We start from the raw sequence: 16328 nt of genomic DNA, 5'->3' as shown, positions 1-16328 counted from the left end.
AAAGTGAGAAGATAACCTGAACAGAATAGGGGAAAGTATTTGCAATCATATATCTGATAAGAGTCTCTATCGTAGACCATATCTTCTGGAGACAAGCAGTGTGAGTGCTCTCGTGAGCAGGACAGACCAGAAAACATGGTTCCTGCCCTTGTTGGAACTTAGGAGCATGGGAGGGAGAATCACCGATGGGCACACAGGCTGTTCAGGCCAGGCACACAGTAGGTGCTTGGCCTGAATTTCCCTGTGGCTATGGGTCTGAAAGTCCTCCCCAGGCCATCCTTGGTGCTGCTCCCTCCTGGCTTCCACTGGTCCTGCTTCTGACCCCACATCCTCCGGGGTGACTCCTCCTCTCTGGTCTCCCTATGCTGGCCTTGCTCCCCGCCTCTCCAGTTCTGTGCCACCTCCTCCGTCTCCCCTCAGGTGCTCCCCCCCGCTGAAAGCGGCCCCCGCAGCAGTCTGGCCTACAAGTACATCATCCACGAGGACCTGCTGCCCCTTATCGGGAGCAACAACGTGCTCCTGGAGGAGACAGACACCTACGAGTGGGCGCTCAAGAGCTGGGCGCTCTGCACCAAGGCCTGTGGAGGAGGTACCAGCCTGCCTGACTGCAGTGCCCTTGTGGGACAGCCTGGGGCCTCTCGGGAGAGGAGCAGGAGGGGTCAGGGGCCTGAAATTGTCTCCATTTACTGTGTCCCCAGCTCATGCCTCAGTTTCTTCTTGAAGGTCTCTGGGGGTGTGCCAGCCTGCCTGGGTAGGGCCTTGGGGTTGGGCTGGGGGTGCTAGAGTCAAACCTGGGGCAGGGTCTCTGCCCTGCAAGGGCCCCCCTCTGTGCAGAGGGACTGTGGTGCAGAGCCATATCCCCACCTGCACTATGGCAGGGACACCTGAGATGGGCTGGTCAGGTGGCTTCCTTAGAAAGTGACTTTGGGAGGAGATGTTGCAAAGGCACAGAGGGAGGGAGGACTGGCTCCTGGCCCTCCAGAGCTCACAGTCCCTGAGGCTCTGGGCCAGGATAGTGGGGGGCCTGGCGGAACCGAGCCCCCACAACAGGCTGCCCTCCCTCCAGGGATCCAGTTCACCAAATACGGCTGCCGGCGCCGACGAGATCACCACATGGTCCAGCGGCACCTGTGTGACCACAGGAAGAGGCCCAAGCCGATCCGCCGGCGCTGCAACCAGCACCCGTGCGCCCAGCCTGGGTGAGTGCTTCCGGGGGAGGGACGAGGAGGCTGAACACAGACGTCCCGCAGTCCTGACCTCAGGATGAGGGGTGCTCCTCCAGCACTGGAGCGTGGGGGCACACAGACCCTGCAGTCGGGACTCTGAGCAGAGGGCACCCACACACAAGACTCTGCCCCTGCCCAGCACTGCCCTCCTTGCCCATCCGTCCCCTCTGAGGTTTCTAGATTAGCTTTCACTCCCAGAAAGAGGAAGACGTCACCTTTGTTCTGTCCCTCCCAGCATCCTTTTATAGGTGGAGAGGCTGAGCCCCGATCTGTGGACCCAGCTTTCTCTCCATGATCCAGGGGGTCCATGGAGGTGAAGAGGAGCTCAGTGCTTCTAGGGCCTAGGCCAGGGCATGTCCATCAGCTCCTCTGGGCAGTCATCTGGGGCCCAGGGATGCGGCCCAGCCTGTCAGCCCCCAGCCATGTTCTAGCCCCTGATTGGGATTTCCTGGCTCTTTTGATAACAGGGTCATGTTCTTGGGGCTATTTGGAGAAAAGAGAGGCTTTTTTTCCTCTTCTCTTGGGGCTTAGGGGAGAAAAGAGCCGTGATTGGTGTAGGATCAGGATCTGGCCTCTGAACCTGTTGCCCAGCACCCCCTCAGCCCCTAGCAGGCTTCTTTAGTGGCCCTCAGGCAGGGCCGAGGTTAGTGGGCCAGCAGGAAACCACAGAGAACCAATTCCGCCCTCCTGCCTCCCTGGAGTCCTCTCAGGGTTAGGGAAGGGATTCCAATTCATCATTGCTGACCTATAGCAGCTCTGTTCCTGTAGGGTGGAGGGGGCTGGAGCCAGGGCAGGAGCTGGTGACCGGTGCTAGAGCCTGCCATGTCCTCCTCGTGTCCAGCTCCAGGCCATGGTCCCCAGCCCCCTCGCCCTCCATGCTTTTCTTTGACGCATTACTTTTTATTCCGGCCACTTTCCCCACAGACACTGGTGGTCACAGAGTATGTGGGGCTAACGCCTTCATGACCCTCAGCAGGTTGCCCACCAGAAACATGGCTTGTCTCTTCATGTGTTAAATGCCAAGTGAAGTCTGAGGGCTTTTGGTTTTGTTTTCTAAAGGAAGGGGTTGACTGAAATCCCTGGTTTATTAAACGATGCCTCAGGAAACAGAGGAGTGGCATTTGGGGGCTGCCCTCCCTCCCTCCTGCCACAGGGGTCTTGCATTTTCTCTTTCTAGATAAGAGCAGTTTTGCTTTGGTCTAACTCTTCCAGTGGGCATCTGCTTAAGATGCCGCTGGGAAGTTGCTCTGTGGCTGAAATATGCTCGGAGACCACCAGCTTGCAAAGCTCTGCAGGCGGTGATAGCGGCAGTGCCTGCATTTATGATACACCTGCTGTGTGCCATGCACCCTGCCACATGCTTTATGTATACATGTCCTTAACTGTCCAAGAGCACCCGGAGGCTGGGGGTGCTTCTTCTCTTGTGGCACGTGGACTCTCTAGTTGCAGTGTGGGCTCCAGAGCTCATGAGATCTGTGGTTTGCAGCACACGGGCTTAGTCGCCCTGCAGCATGTGGGATCTTAGTCCCCCAACTAAGGATTGAACCCATGTCCCCTGCATTGGAAGGCAAAGTCTTAACCACTTGGCCACCAGGAAAATTGATTGTTGAAAGAATCCTGATGTGAAGATGGGCTAACTGTGGCTTAGAGTGGTCAAGAGCTTGCAGGGTGCAAGGACACGCAGAGTGACAGGATTTAAATAGGGATTATACCCATTTTTAAGACGAGGAAGCTGAGGAGGAATAAGTGACCTCCCTAAGGCCACACACCTGGCGGCTGCAGAGTCAGGTGGGTGGCTTGGCCCCCAAGCATTCTGAAGCCCAGACCTTCTCTCTGGCTCCTGCCTCCTGTGGTTCAGAGGGTGGGAGCAGCTCTGGGAGAAAGTATGCCACAGTCCTGCCTTCCTGTTACCTTTCTCCCTGTCTGTCTCCAGGTGGGTGACGGAGGAGTGGGGCACCTGCAGCCGGAGCTGTGGGAAGCTCGGGGTGCAGACTCGGGGGGTGCAGTGCCTGCTGCCTCTCACCAATGGTACTCACAAGGCCATGCCGGCCAAGGCCTGCCCCGGGGAGCGGCCTGAGGCCCGTCGGCCCTGCCTCCGCGTGCCCTGTCCACTGCAGTGGCGGACAGGAGCCTGGTCCCAGGTGAGCTGTTCTCAGAGGGTGCAAGGGGCTGGGCTAATAGGCACTTACCCTGGAAAGTCCAGAAAGAGGTGGGTCTGGGAGGGGGGAGCTGCTGAGAGTTTTGGTTGTCCATGCAGGCAGAGTTTCTGACTGAATTTCTTTCCCCACATCTGATTTGATTTTTCTCAAAACTAAGTCCAACAGCTTCCATGTATGCTTGGCCTTTATATTATTCAGTATCTGCTTTGACCTTCACTGAGAAGCTGGGAGGCCTGGGCTAATATCCCTGTGTTTTAGATACACAAATTGAAGCATATTCTTTTTAGTATTTATTTTTCTTTGGCTGTCCTGGGTCTTACCAGGATCCTCCATCTTCACTGTGGCATGTGGGATCTAGTTCCCTGACCAGGGGGTGGAAGCTAGGCCCCCTGCATTGGGAGAACAGAATCTTAGCCACTGGACCACTAGGGAAGTCCCTGAAGCACATTCTTGCATTCAGGAAATATTTACTGAGTGCCAACTACTGTGCTAAGAAGGCCTAGAACCCGTTACCAACAGACCTGATTTGTGTCCTTGTGGTGCTTACAGTCCAGTGAGGGAAACATGAGACGAGTACCAGAGACAAAAGCGTGTACAAGCTGCAGCTGGATCTGAGCAGAAGTAAGCAGGGTCACATATCAGGGAGGGCCTCTCTGAGGCAGTGACATTTGAGTTGTGACCCGAGGTATGAGCCATGGGAGGACCCCGAGGCAGGAACGACCTTGTTATATTCCAGAAACAGAAAGGGACTAGAGCTGAATGGGAGGGGCAGGGGTTGTAGGATGGCTTTGGAGAGGTGGGCAGGGGTCAGATGCTGCAGGGCTTTATGAGGAGTTGGTTATTCTAAGAGCAGTGGGAGCCTTGAAAGGTTTTAACGTGTATCACAAGCTCTGATTTCAGGTTTAAAGATCACTCTGGCAGCTCTGTAGCAAGTTCATTGTTGGGAGGTCAGCGAAAGAAAAGGGAGACAATAAGAAGGCTGTGGAGTGGTCCAGGGACCACAGGGTCTTGTGTTTTCTTAAAAATTCATTGGGTTTGAGCTTTGAAGACATTACGTAGAGTGAAATAAGCCAGACACAAAATGATGAATACTGTATGATTACTTCGGAGAAGGCAGTGGCACCCCACTCCAGTACTCTTGCCTGGAAAATCCCATGGACGGAGGAGCCTGGTAGGCTGCAGTCCATGGGGTCGTGAAGAGTCGGACATGACTGAGCGACTTCACTTTCACTTTTCACTTTCATGCATTGGAGAAGGAAATGGCAACCCACTCCAGTGTTCTTGCCTGGAGAATCCCAGGGATGGGCTCGCACAGAGTCGGACACGACTGAAGTGACTTAGCAGTAGCAGTATGATTACTTAACGTGAGGTACCCACAACAGTGAAATCCATAGAGACAGAAAGTAGAAGAGTGATTGCCAGGGGCTGGGGGAGAGAGGGTGGGAAGTTAATGTTTAATGGGTGCAGAGTTTCTGCTTGGGAAGAAGAATCAGTTCTGGACCTGGCTGGTGAGGGTTTCACAATAGTGTAAATACACTCAATGCCACTGAACCATGAATGTAAAAATGGTCTCAATGTAAATTGTATGGTCTGTATATTTGACTATAATTTTTGAAACCTCAACTGATCACAGAGATAAGCACAATAATGCTTATTTCAATAGAAAAATACCAGGAAATATTATATATATATATATATCCATTCATAGGAAATTATACCAAAAAACCCCCCATGGTCTGTTCACATAAAATACTATACAGCAAGAAAAATAAATAAGCTTGAACTGTACTTATCAGCATAGATAAACCTCAGAAAAATAGGTGAGAAAAAGCATTGACATATGAAGGACAAAAACACTTCCAATGGGGCTACCATTTATGTACAGTTTAAAAAGACACAGCACAATATTTGAAAATATGCCAGAATGCTGATTTATTAACATTGCTAGTGGGCTGTTTGAACAGGCGTTCATGACCAACTTCCTCATACTTTTCTGCAGGCTTGAAATATCACACAATACAGAGTATTTTATTTTTATTATTATTAATTCTGTGGGTTGCGCTGGGTTTTCGTTGCTGCATGCAGGCTTTCTCTAGTTGTTGTGAGCAGAGGCTACTCTCTAGTTGTGGTGCATGAGCTTCTCATTGCGATGGCTTCTCTTGTTGCAGAGCACGGGCTCTAGGGCATAAGGGCTCAGTAGTTGTAGCTGTCAGGCTCTAGAGCTCAGACTCAGTAGTTGTGGCCCATGGGCTTAGTTGCTCTGAGGCATGTGGGATCTTCCTGGACCAGGGATCAAACCCATGTCCCCTGCATTGGCAGGTGGATTCTTATCCACTGCACCACCAGAGAAGTCCAAAACAGATTATCTTAAATAACTAAAAATCCCCACACAACCCATGCAGGGTTTATATTCTTCTCTGTAACATATAGCTTTATTTGTTTGAATGTTAAACAGACAGATTGCTGGTCCATAAGGGACCCCTTACATAAAACAGAGGTGACAGTTGGTGGAAGATCATTGCCCCCGTAAGACTGGCAGAAACATTCCAGAGCTGTGGGTGCTTGTAACTCTTCATCCTGGGAGATGAACTGTCTTTGTCCTGTGGTTCTGTGTGGTGTGTGACCCCTGTGTCTCCCTGGGTTGTCACCTGCCCCCAGTATGCAAAGTAGACCTTTGCTAGTCCTTTCATCCCACTAAGAGAGGCTGTGCTCAGTGCTCGCAAAACCCAGTGACCTCAGGAGGCATGGGTTTGATCCCTTGTTGGGGAAGTTCTGCATGCCGTGTGGAGTGGCCAAAAAGAAAGCCCAAGACAAACAAGCCTGGTCACATGGGGCACCCTCCCTTGCTTTTCCTGAAGTGACCCTACTGATCTATTAGAGCATGGGGGGGTCCAGGAGATGGTGTGTGTGGCAGTCCTCACCAATGGCCTTCTGCTTCTGGCAGCCATGCCAGGATACTTTTGAGCATGTCTCTGCATGCTGAGTTTTGGAAAGCAAAGTCAGTGAATGTCAGAGCTAGAGGGGTCCATGGGGACCCTGACACCTAGCTCTCTTGGCTTAGCTGGTGTTACAGTCTGGGTTCCTGCATCCCCTTGACAAGGTATCATCAAGTGCATAGACCTGCCCCAGGTCCCTTGGACTGGTGGATGGCAACAGGGAGTGTGCCAGGGTGATACACAAATTATTTGAGGACCCAGGCACAAACCGGACACAATGAACATAAGTGATAGTGCCAGAAGGGGGTCCCACAGGCCCCCTCTAGGAGGTGGGGAGGTTCGGGGTGGTCTAAGATCAGGACAGTGGCTCTTTCCCACCTAGTTGAGGAATATTTGGGCTTCCCTGGTGGCTCAGATGGTAAAGAGTCTACCTGCAATGTGGGAGACCCAGGTTCAATCCCTGGGTCAGGAAGAATCTCCTGGAGGAGGGCATGGCAACCCACTCCAGTATTCATGCCTGGAGAATTCCATGGACAGGGGAGCCTGGTGGGCTACAGTCCAGAGGGTCACAAAGAGTCGGACACGACTGAGTGACTAAGCCGCAGCAGCAGCAGAGGAGTATTGAGGTTGCTGCAGTGACCTGGAGAGGCTGTTGAGTGCAGTCCTTGCACGTTCCCCTGGTCAAGCAGAGACTTGGCACCCTCCTCTGTACACTTCTGTCCTGCACATTGGCTGGGCCTCGGAGCTCACCATCCCCTTCCTGTGTCTCTCCACCACCCCGGCCTGCCCCCACCCCCCACGACAGTGCTCCGTCACCTGCGGAGAGGGCATCCAGCAGCGGCAGGTGGTGTGCCGGGCCAGCGCCAACAGCCTGGGGCACTGTGAGGGGGACAAGCCGGACACGGTCCAGGCCTGCAGCCTGCCCGCCTGCGGAGGTGAGCCGGGCAGGGTGGGGGTTGGCCAGCTTCAGGTCAGACTGGCCTAGACCTGAGGCCCAGCCTGACTGGCTTCCCAGCCCACTGGTACCCCCCAGTACTAGCGCTTCTTCCCCACCTCTCCCAGGAAACCTCCAGAACTCCACAGTGAAGGCAGACGCCCGGGAACTTGTGACCCCAGAGGGGCAGTGGATGCCACAGTCTGGGCCCGTGGATCCCATCAACAAGATATCATCCAGTAAGTATATCTCTGGACCCTATCCCTTTCCCAGCCTCCCAGTGTCTGGCATCACCAGCATGGGCCATGCAGTGGAGCAGACCCTGCTTCCAGTCTGTCCGTATGACCTTAGCCTCCTGAGGTGACCATCACCACCTCACAGCCTTGGATTCTTCAGCTGTGAGCAGGGGGTGATGCTTGTATTGGTCCACGGTTCCTTATCTGCTGTTCCAAAGTAATTGAAAGCTGCAGATGTCTCCCTGAATCTGGTGCAGACTCACTGGGCAGCAAAATCAGAACTGGACTAACAAGAGATTATTTTTTTGCTACAGAAACATTGCCATATTTGGTTACAAGGTGACCTCCCAGGCCCACCGGGGATGTTATATAATATGAATACACTGAAGATTACTTTTCTAACTTCCAAAGTTCTGAATTATGAATCATATCTGGTACCAAGGTTTGGGGATGGCAGTGGTAGTTCTGAGCTGTCTTTATAGGGCATTTGAGAGAATTAAATGAGATAAAGCATGCATTCCTGACTAGCTGTCAGCTAACAGCAACAAAAACAGTAGCAGTCATTTATCTCTGCTTCATGATCCTGAGCCTCTCATCTTTCATCCTCTCATCTTTCCATCTATCTGCCCGTCCACCCATCTATCCACCTATCCATCTATTAATAAATATTGACCAAGAACCTACCAGGCTTTATGTTCTGTGCTTCCTTCCTAGGTTTCTTCTCTATTTCCCTTTCTCACTGTCCCAAGGACCAGGGTCTGTCAAGATGAGTAGCAGAAAGATCCCAGACCCTGACTCCTAGTGAGAGGACCAGTTGCTTGGCTGTGTGACCTTGTGCACATCTGTGAACCTCTCTGAGCTCAGCAACTTTATCTGTAAAACAAAGGGGTCTGATTAAATGTCTTCAGGTTATCTCCTGGCTCTAGTCTTGCTGCTGCTCTGCTCCTTTGCTGAGGCTCAAGTGGTGCAAGTGTCTGGTTTCCTTTCCTTTCACTCTTGGGAGCGAAGGGAGGCTCTTACTCTGGTCCTAGAATTCTGGCGCCATCTAGAGGCCACTTGTTTCCATTTTCTCTAATCTTTCTCATTCCCCTTAGCCTGCACCCTACCTTTTCTCTCCTTTCTTCTCCTTCCCCATCCCCCCTCCTCCCTTGTCCCCTCCCTTTCCCCTTCCTTCTCCTCCTTTTCTCTTTCCCTGGCATAAATTAGTAGAAAGCTAAGCTCCTGACTTCACATTGTCTGGAAAGACCTACCTGAAGTTATCACAGAAATGCAAAAACATTTTTAGATGACATTTAAGCCAAAGCAAACAAAACTAATATAGTGAGCACCCCTCTATGCCAGAAACTTTTAAAATGCTATTTTCAATAATAATATTATTATTATTTGGTAAATGTCAGCCTTATTCCCATTTTACAGAAGAAACTGAGGGTTGAAGAGTTTAAGGCCTCGCAACTTTTAAGTGGTAGAGCCCTGAATGGAACCTAAATTGGCTTGATTCCACACTTAGTGGTAAGGGGGCTTAGTGTTTCACATGCGTGCTGACTGGTGGCAGGACGTTTAGGCTGCTTGTCACACTGGGTTACCAGCTGCCTGGACCTGGCTGGAGCGGATCAGATTCCTCAGGGTTGACTGGGAGACTGGAGGTGGGAGCTGGAGGACTGAGTAGGCGGTGGGACCTGGCGGATGGGCGCCTCCAGCATCGGTTCCTTTGCTGTGTGTGCAGCGGAGCTCTGCGTGCGGGACAGGTCCATCTTCTGCCAGACGGAAGAGCTCGATCGCTACTGCTCCATCCCCGGCTTCCACCGGCTGTGCTGCGAGTCCTGCACCAAGAAGACCTTGAGCCTAGACCCTGGCCTGGCTTCACCACCACCCCTCTCCACTCCTGGGAGCCCCTTCTCAGCACCCGTGGCCCCTCCAGATGCTGTGGAGCCCTCTGTGGGGCCAACGGGATCAGACCACCGTCAGCGAGACCAACCCACACCGCTCCCAGGACCCCTGGGCACGAGCGCCCCCGTGACCCAAAGCGACTTTGCTCCCCAGAAACCAACCCCTACCGCATTCCGGGACACTTCTGCGAGTGCCCCCTGGGACTGGACCGGGGCCCCTAGCCCAGCCTCTGAAAACAAAGGGCAGCTCAGGGAAGACCCGAGGCACCCAGGCACCAGCCTTCCCTCCACGGCCCTGGTGACATGAGCCCCGCCTCGCCCGTCCTGCCAGTCAAGTTTACAATCTGTGCTGCCCCAACACCCCCGGTTCAGAGGACACACAGTGGGGCGGGGGCCTGCACGGACTGCCTTTTAAATTATTTGCCTTCTTGTCGTTCTAGTTTGGGGCTGTGACACTTTACACCCTGTGAAATGGGTGTATGAGGAAGAAAAAGATCAGGGAAAGTCCTAACCGGAGATACCTCAGCAAGCAGCCCAGGTGACCGAACCGAACCTCTCAGGGGCTCCTGTCTGTCTCTCCTGCCGGGACTGAGGGCCTGCTACCACCCCTCCCTCACCCCTGGCCACCGGGCCCCACTCCAGATCCCTTTGCCAGGACTTGTGAGGACCCCGGTGGAGGCCCTGTCTACTGGGCCCCTCTGCCCAGAGAGGCAAAGCAGGACAGGGAAGGTGGAGGGAACACTCGGAGGTGGTCTGAGAGGAAGCGGGCTGGGGGAATTCAGCTACAGGCCTAGGGTGGGTGGGAGGCAAGTTCATCTCAGACTCAGCTCTTTGTAGCAAGAGCTCCAGACAGCTCCTCCGGCCAAGGCCAAGGAGCAGAGTCCAGCTTGAGTGTGCGGGCAGGAGGGCAGTGTTGGTGGCCATGTCTGCACCTGCAGATGGCACTTCCTGTGACTCTGGTGCCTCCAGGTTACAGGTGGGCCTCCTAACCTCACCCCAGCCCCCACCCCCTGAGAAGGGAGCTCTGGACGCCCTGGAGCATGTGTCCTCACCATCCAGGGGATTCCCAACTGGTGCTAGACCCCTGGCTGGACCAGGAATGGCAACTGTGGTCATCGCTTTGGTGCATGAAGGGAGCGCGGCCTGGAAGGTGACTTGGGGCACGCGGAGACATGAGTTCTCAGGCTGAGCCCCATCCGCTGTTGCCCTCTATCAAAGACCACTCCCGCTAGAGTCAAGGATCTTCTCCCACCTGGCTTAAGCTGGGCCAGAGGTGTATTTGTGGTGCTGGGTAGGGGTAGGAGGGTGACCAGACTCCAAGGCTGAGAACCAGAGTCCACCCATAGCCAGACTCTGGGGTTGACAAGAGCCAAGTGCCCCAGGGCAGGACATGAACCTCTGCCCCATGGAGACACTGGCCCACGGTGCTTAGGGGCTCAGCCACCCCGCTCCCCACCCCACGTTATCTCCAATGGCAGGTAACTTCCTTGGATCCTCTGGCTCTCTGGAAGCCACCCAGTTCCCAGGACCTCTCCCAGGGGTCCTCACTCTGAGGCATGCAGAGGGTCTCCCAGACTCCTCAGCAGGCCGTAAGGTGCTGGCCAGTTCTTCTGTTCCCAGGGCAAAGGGGCCATTCTGAGCCAGGCTAGAGGAATAGGGACAGCGGGCCCCGGCCTGAAACCCCCTGGAGAATGGAGGCCCTAGAGGGGCTCCCCAGATACCCTCTCCACCCGCTACCTACCCCTCCCAGGGCATCTGGGACACACACTGACCCATTCCTGTGCGACCCAGCCCACCTGTGTCAAGTGCCTTTGAGATCGAGATCTTTAAATTTTTATGTATTTATTAACATTGTCCTTGGTGTTTGTTTTGGACCCGAAAAAGTTGTGGTGTGTTTTTCTTTTTCTCTCCGTTTTAGCAAAAAAGGGACAGCAAAGTCAGAGCTCTACTGTTCTGGGCTGGTAAGATAACTGGGGTTGCGGGTGGACAGGGAGGGGTCGGAGCCACAAGAAGACTTGGCCCCCAGCTTCCTCACCTTGGTTGCGCTTGTTCTGGGGCTCCTCTGAACATCACCTCGGTGGAGAGGCAAGAGCAGGGCTGGGGTCCTGGGGGTCCCACCTAGGCTGTTCCATCAAGTAGCTGTGTAGCCTTGGGCAAGTCACTATCCAGAGTTTGGCCCAAAGGGTGGAAGCACCTGGGAGGACTTTGGGGTCTGCATATGGTGGACGTGCTCATGATCAGAGCTATTCAAACACACAGGGGATGGCTTCTTTGCAAGGTGTTGAGTACTCTTTCCCTGGGAAAGTCCATGCAGGACATGGATGTCGGACAGGAGGCAGAAGGAACATGATGGGTCTTATTGGGAGGGGAGGGCTGATGTGGAGGTTGCTGTATAATTTAAAATATGGATCCATGCCTTACTCCTTGCCCATGACAGACATCACTAATCCATTACCACAGTGTACCACAGGCCCCTCCCTGACATTTGTGGGGCCCAGGACAAGGGCACAGAGGCCCCATCCAGGGACCTCACATGCCCACGTGTGTCTAGCTTTCAAGTCCAAGCTCCATTTATATCCCTGTGCAAATAGCTTCCCCTTAGAAACTAGCCCTTCTAAACACTTCTGTCACTTGGACCTAGGGGTGCATACGTGGTGACCCAATCACACATAGGGGTTGCCTAGGGAGATGCTACCACAGTCCCTGGAACTGCACTCAGGACTGTTGGGGTAAGGAATACTGTAGGCCAGTGTGCTCAGAGTGTAGCCTGCAGGAGGAGACTCATGGACCTTGGGGGAGGGTACCTGACCTTGCCATGGTGGGTAGTATGGGTGGAGTGGGGCCCTCTAAGATCTCCAACACCCCAGTTCTAACAGCAGTGCTGGCACATTTTGTGGGGCAGGGATAGCACATGGAAAATGCCAATGCTGTCCTGTGTTGTGCCCATGGCAGATATTGCCAATCCATCACTACACTCTTCCCCGCTGAGCCCAGACTCCCCCTGGAGGCCTTCACATAGTGCTCCAGGTACTGACCTCCGATCAGTTGCCATGGCCAGGACAAGAAACAGTGATGTTAGACTGGGTCAGTGAATTTAAACTTTCACACCATTGGGAACCTTTGTTTGGGCTCAGCATCTCAAAGCAGGACTGCAGTGGCCCAAGTGGAGGAAGAGGGACCAAGAAACCAGCCCCAAGGACCCTCCTCTGACCTCGAGGACCCCACAGAGTCCTGTGTGTGGACGACACAGCTCTAGGGAGCTTGTGGGCTCTAAGGTTCTGTGGGGCCCTCAGCCCTTCTCAGCTCATCTGAAAAAGTGTCAGTGAAAGCATTTGCCTTGCCCAGCTGTGAAAACAACATGACCAGAAAATGCAAGAGATGGTGGATGAGGGGTCTCCTGGGGGTGACGTTGGTCACTGGGCTATTCCTGGAATGGGCTTGAGGGATCCAGTCAGCGTGGAGGATGGATGAGCTGTTGCTGCGCCACAGTAGACCAGAGTCAGGGCTTGGGCTCCTTGAAGTCCCCAGCCTCCACCTGTGGAATCCTGCCGCTTTCCCAGTCTCCCTGTAGCCCTTTCATCCCTGTGGGTCCTGTTGCTCTTGGAAACCCAGGCCATGGCCCCGACCAAAAGTTACCCATACCCTGCTTAGGATGTAGAAAACTACAGGAGGACATCAGTTCTACCCTTACAATAAGAAGCCAGTAAGCTGCAGTGTCATGCCTCTTTTAGCCTGTTACGGGGCTGAGGTTTCAAGGTAAGCAGGTGGGTTAAATTTCAGAGGGTGACTGAAAGAAAGAGAGGCTCCACATGCTCATCTACCTCTGGCAGAGCATGGAAGGAAGTGGTCAACAGAGAAGCAGGTAAGAAAATGCAACTGAAATTTTAACCCACTTTTAAAGGTTATGGTGACAGTTTGGAATCATTGGGAGCTCTGTGCCCAAGGGGAGCCTGCACCTACTCATCCAGTCTTGTCCATGGTCCTCAGCTGGATGCACAAGAGGACGATCTGGGGCAGGACAGGTGAGCCTTGAGTGGACCCTCTGGGGCTCTGACTAAGTCTGAGAGTGCAGATTAAGAAAGCAATTCCGATTCACAGTGCACCAGGACGCAGGCTACCTGTACACGGAAAACTAGAAAGCCTTGCTCAGAGAAGTGTAAGAATAGCTAAAGGAAGTCTCAGTATGGTCAAGTTCTCAAAATGACCTGTAAAGGTAATGCTGTTCCACTCAGAATTCCAGCCGGCTGCGTGTTCTTTGGAAATTGCAAACTGATCATAAAATTTTTATGGAAATAAAGAGGACTTAGGATATTCAAAACAATTCTGAAAATGAACAAAGTGGGAGAATTTATACTACCTGATTTCTAGACTGACTGTGAAGCTACATTAACTAAGATGGTTTGGCATTGGTGTAATAGATACACAAAACAATGGAACAGAATAGAAAACCCAGAAATAGACCCACACAACATGAGTTCTTAACAAGATGCCAAAGTAATTCAGTCAGGATATGATAGTCTTTTCAATAAATGATGTTAGAAAAATTGAAGCTCTGTATAGAAAGAAAGAAACCTCAACTTTCACCTCATATCATATGTGAAAATTGACTCAGTCAAAATGGGTGATCAACTTAAAGGTAAGAGCTAAAACCAAAAACTTACAGAGGAAAAATGTTTGTAAAAAATCTTTGTGACCTTGGGTTAGACAAAGATGGCACTAAACTGGCACAAACCATAAAAGAAAATGTTGACAAATTGGACTTGATCGAAACTAAAAACTTCTACTTTTAAAAAGACAGTGGTAAGAAAATGAAAAGGCAAAATAAATAAACAAGAAACAAAAAGCAAACAAACAAACAAAAAAACCAAAAACAACAATGGGAGAAAACCAACCAACAACACAAGCTGGGAGAAGATACTTTCACATAATATATCTGATCCTGGACTTGTATCCAGAATGTATAAAGAGTTCTTAAACAATGCCCCCCCCCCAATGGGCAAAAGATTTGGACACTTTACTGAAAATGTACAATGACAAATAGGTACAGGAAAGGATATGCAACATCACTGGTTGTTAGGGAAAGGGGAATTTAAATGGCAAAGAGATTTTATTTCATAGCCATTAGAACAGCTAAATGCTTCCCTGGTGGCTCTGATGGTAAAGAATCTGCCTGCATTGTGGAAGACCTGGGTTTGATCCTTGGGTTGGGAAGATCCCTGGAGGAGGGCATGGCTACCCACTCTAGTATTCTTGCCTGGAGAATCCCCATGGACAAAGGAACCTGGCAGGCTATGGTCCATGGAGTCGCAAAGAGTCGGACACAACTGAGCGACTAAGCACAGCACAGAACAGCTAAAATTAACAAGGTTGGCCACATCAAGTGTTGGGAGGATGTTGTGCATCTGGAACTCTCATTCTTTTAGGTAGGAATGCAAAGTGGTACATCCATTTAGAACATTCAGTCTGCTTCTTATAAAGTTGAACATACATTTACCTACAACTCAGTGATGACTGCCTTATGTAATCACATGAGGGAAATGAAAACATTTGTCCACAAAACAACTTGTATGCAAATGTCCCTTAGCAACTCTATTCAAAATAGACCTCGACTGGAAACAACCTAAATATTTACCAAATAGTGGATGGATAAATAACCTGTGACATATCCATAAAATGGAATACTACTCACAAACAAAAAGGTGTGAACCACTCATATGTACGTGCACACATCAACATGCACAGATCTGCAGAGCGTTCTGCTGAGAGAAGACAGGCCCCAAAGACTACACACCAGGTGAGTCCCTTCATAGGAGATTTTGGAAAAGATAAAACAGATCACTGGTTGCCAGCGCTGGGAGTGGGAGGGAGGATTGACTGTGAGTGAGCATGGGAGGACTTTGTGGAGGACTAGACATGCAGAGGTACCTTGATTGTGGTGGTCACACTCATTTTAAAGTGAATTCTCCTATATGCAAATTCTGTATCAGTAGAAAATATTAAATCACATAATGAAGGTAATGGGAGATGTCTCACCCAAGATCTCTGCAAATACACTGTACTGTTTTCCTGGAGAAAACATCTGCTCCCCTCTCCCATTTGATTCCCAGCATCACCGTTTACCACCTGAGTGGAACTGGAAGAGTTATTTTACCTTTCTGAGCCCTAGACTCTAATCTGTAAAATGGGCATACTTCTTTCTATCAGAATTGCTCATCACTCTTTGAGGTGCTGAGTGCTGTGTCTCTGCTTACCTAGGAGGTAGGCTGCTGGAGGAGAGTAACGATTCTTTTCTTATTTGTGTCCTTCTCTCTTCACCCCCTGCCTCCCAACAGGCCTCAATAGAGGCCTCTGGGACTCCTGGCTGCATGATGTGCAAGTAATTTGTAAGGACAGCCAGAGGTACCCAGGCCAAGCCCTAGGCTTCTAGGCAAGGGACATGTTCCTGCTGCTAGGACTCCCTGGGAGCAGGTGACTACCCAGGGCTGGCAGCGCCTCATCCCAGAGAAGTGGAGGCAAGAGGGTACCCGCCTAAGCTCAGAGGCCCAGGACAAGCTCAGGCTCCACACCAGCACTTGGCTTCATGTGCAGGCTGCCCAGTCACCACCCCCCTTCCAGCCTCAGCTCCCTTATTTGCAAAAAGGGAATATGAAATGACTCACAGGTTGGTTTAGAGCAAAGGAGACAGTGTCTATGAAAGTGTTTAGCAAGTGAGGGATTATGGTTGCTACTAAAATTCTGGTGATGGATAGTAACATAAAAGAGACCTGCAGGGAGCTGGGAGTTGGACTGGGGCCTGGTTCAGTTCTGCCTCACAGAGGCCCTGCCTAAAGCCATTTGCTGGCTTTCATCACCCTTAGGGAGGAGACCAGAGTCCTTCCCCTGGCTGCTGAGGCCCTGGTGGTCTTTCTCAGGGGATGTTTCTCCACCTCTGCTTCAGAAAACTTGGTGCAC

General features: G+C 51.7%; 1 protein-coding gene across 6 annotated transcripts in view; it reads left to right on the top strand.

The window, feature by feature from the left end:
• ADAMTS14 (ADAM metallopeptidase with thrombospondin type 1 motif 14) overlaps positions 1 to 11254 on the top strand; it is a 99755-nt gene extending 88501 nt beyond the window's left edge. For all 6 annotated transcript variants that reach the window (XM_043476698.1, XM_043476697.1, XM_043476694.1 and 3 more), the window contains 6 exons: positions 421 to 589; positions 1067 to 1199; positions 3160 to 3367; positions 7127 to 7256; positions 7384 to 7494; positions 9215 to 11254. In XM_043476698.1, coding sequence (XP_043332633.1) covers positions 421 to 589; positions 1067 to 1199; positions 3160 to 3367; positions 7127 to 7256; positions 7384 to 7494; positions 9215 to 9684 — 1221 coding nt within the window. In that variant the 3' untranslated portion in view covers positions 9685 to 11254. The remainder of the gene's footprint in view (positions 1 to 420; positions 590 to 1066; positions 1200 to 3159; positions 3368 to 7126; positions 7257 to 7383; positions 7495 to 9214) is intronic.
• Positions 11255 to 16328: the final 5074 nt, after the last annotated feature.

The sequence above is a fragment of the Cervus canadensis genome, chromosome 8, assembly GCF_019320065.1.
Source record: "Cervus canadensis isolate Bull #8, Minnesota chromosome 8, ASM1932006v1, whole genome shotgun sequence".
Lineage (NCBI taxonomy): Eukaryota > Metazoa > Chordata > Mammalia > Artiodactyla > Cervidae > Cervus > Cervus canadensis.
The sequence above is the reverse complement of the archived record's forward strand: the minus strand, read 5'-3'. Positions and strand labels throughout refer to the sequence as shown.